The sequence below is a fragment of the Penaeus monodon genome, chromosome 30 (assembly GCF_015228065.2).
Source record: "Penaeus monodon isolate SGIC_2016 chromosome 30, NSTDA_Pmon_1, whole genome shotgun sequence".
NCBI classification, from domain to species: Eukaryota; Metazoa; Arthropoda; class Malacostraca; order Decapoda; family Penaeidae; genus Penaeus; species Penaeus monodon.
In genome coordinates, this window is record NC_051415.1 from 4,465,209 (window position 1) to 4,465,439 (window position 231).

At 62.3% G+C, this 231-nt stretch overlaps 1 protein-coding gene across 1 annotated transcript in view; it reads left to right on the forward strand.

The window, feature by feature from the left end:
- LOC119592275 (ionotropic receptor 21a-like) overlaps positions 1 to 231 on the forward strand; it is a gene marked incomplete in the record, with an annotated part of 8,970 nt that overhangs the window by 5,253 nt on the left and 3,486 nt on the right. Inside the window, 1 exon segment of the mRNA XM_037941105.1 lies at positions 3 to 224. Within this exon segment, the coding sequence (XP_037797033.1) occupies positions 3 to 224 (222 nt within the window).

A 231-nucleotide genomic window follows, 5' to 3' on the forward strand; every position in this document is an offset into this window, starting at 1 on the left:
AGGTCGCCGACCGGGTAGTCGAACGCGTGGCCTTCCTGTCTCCGATCTTCCACAACGTCCTCCCGGCCCGCCTCGAGCGCTACGAGTTCTCCTTCGTCTACGAGTTCGGTTCCCTGGACTTCTCGAAGGCCAAGCCGGACCTCAAACCCCAGTGGCAGAGTCTCTACTACCCTCTGTCGAATGGCGTGTGGCTGGGAATCCTGGCGACGGTGGTTGTGGTGCCGGTCTCCT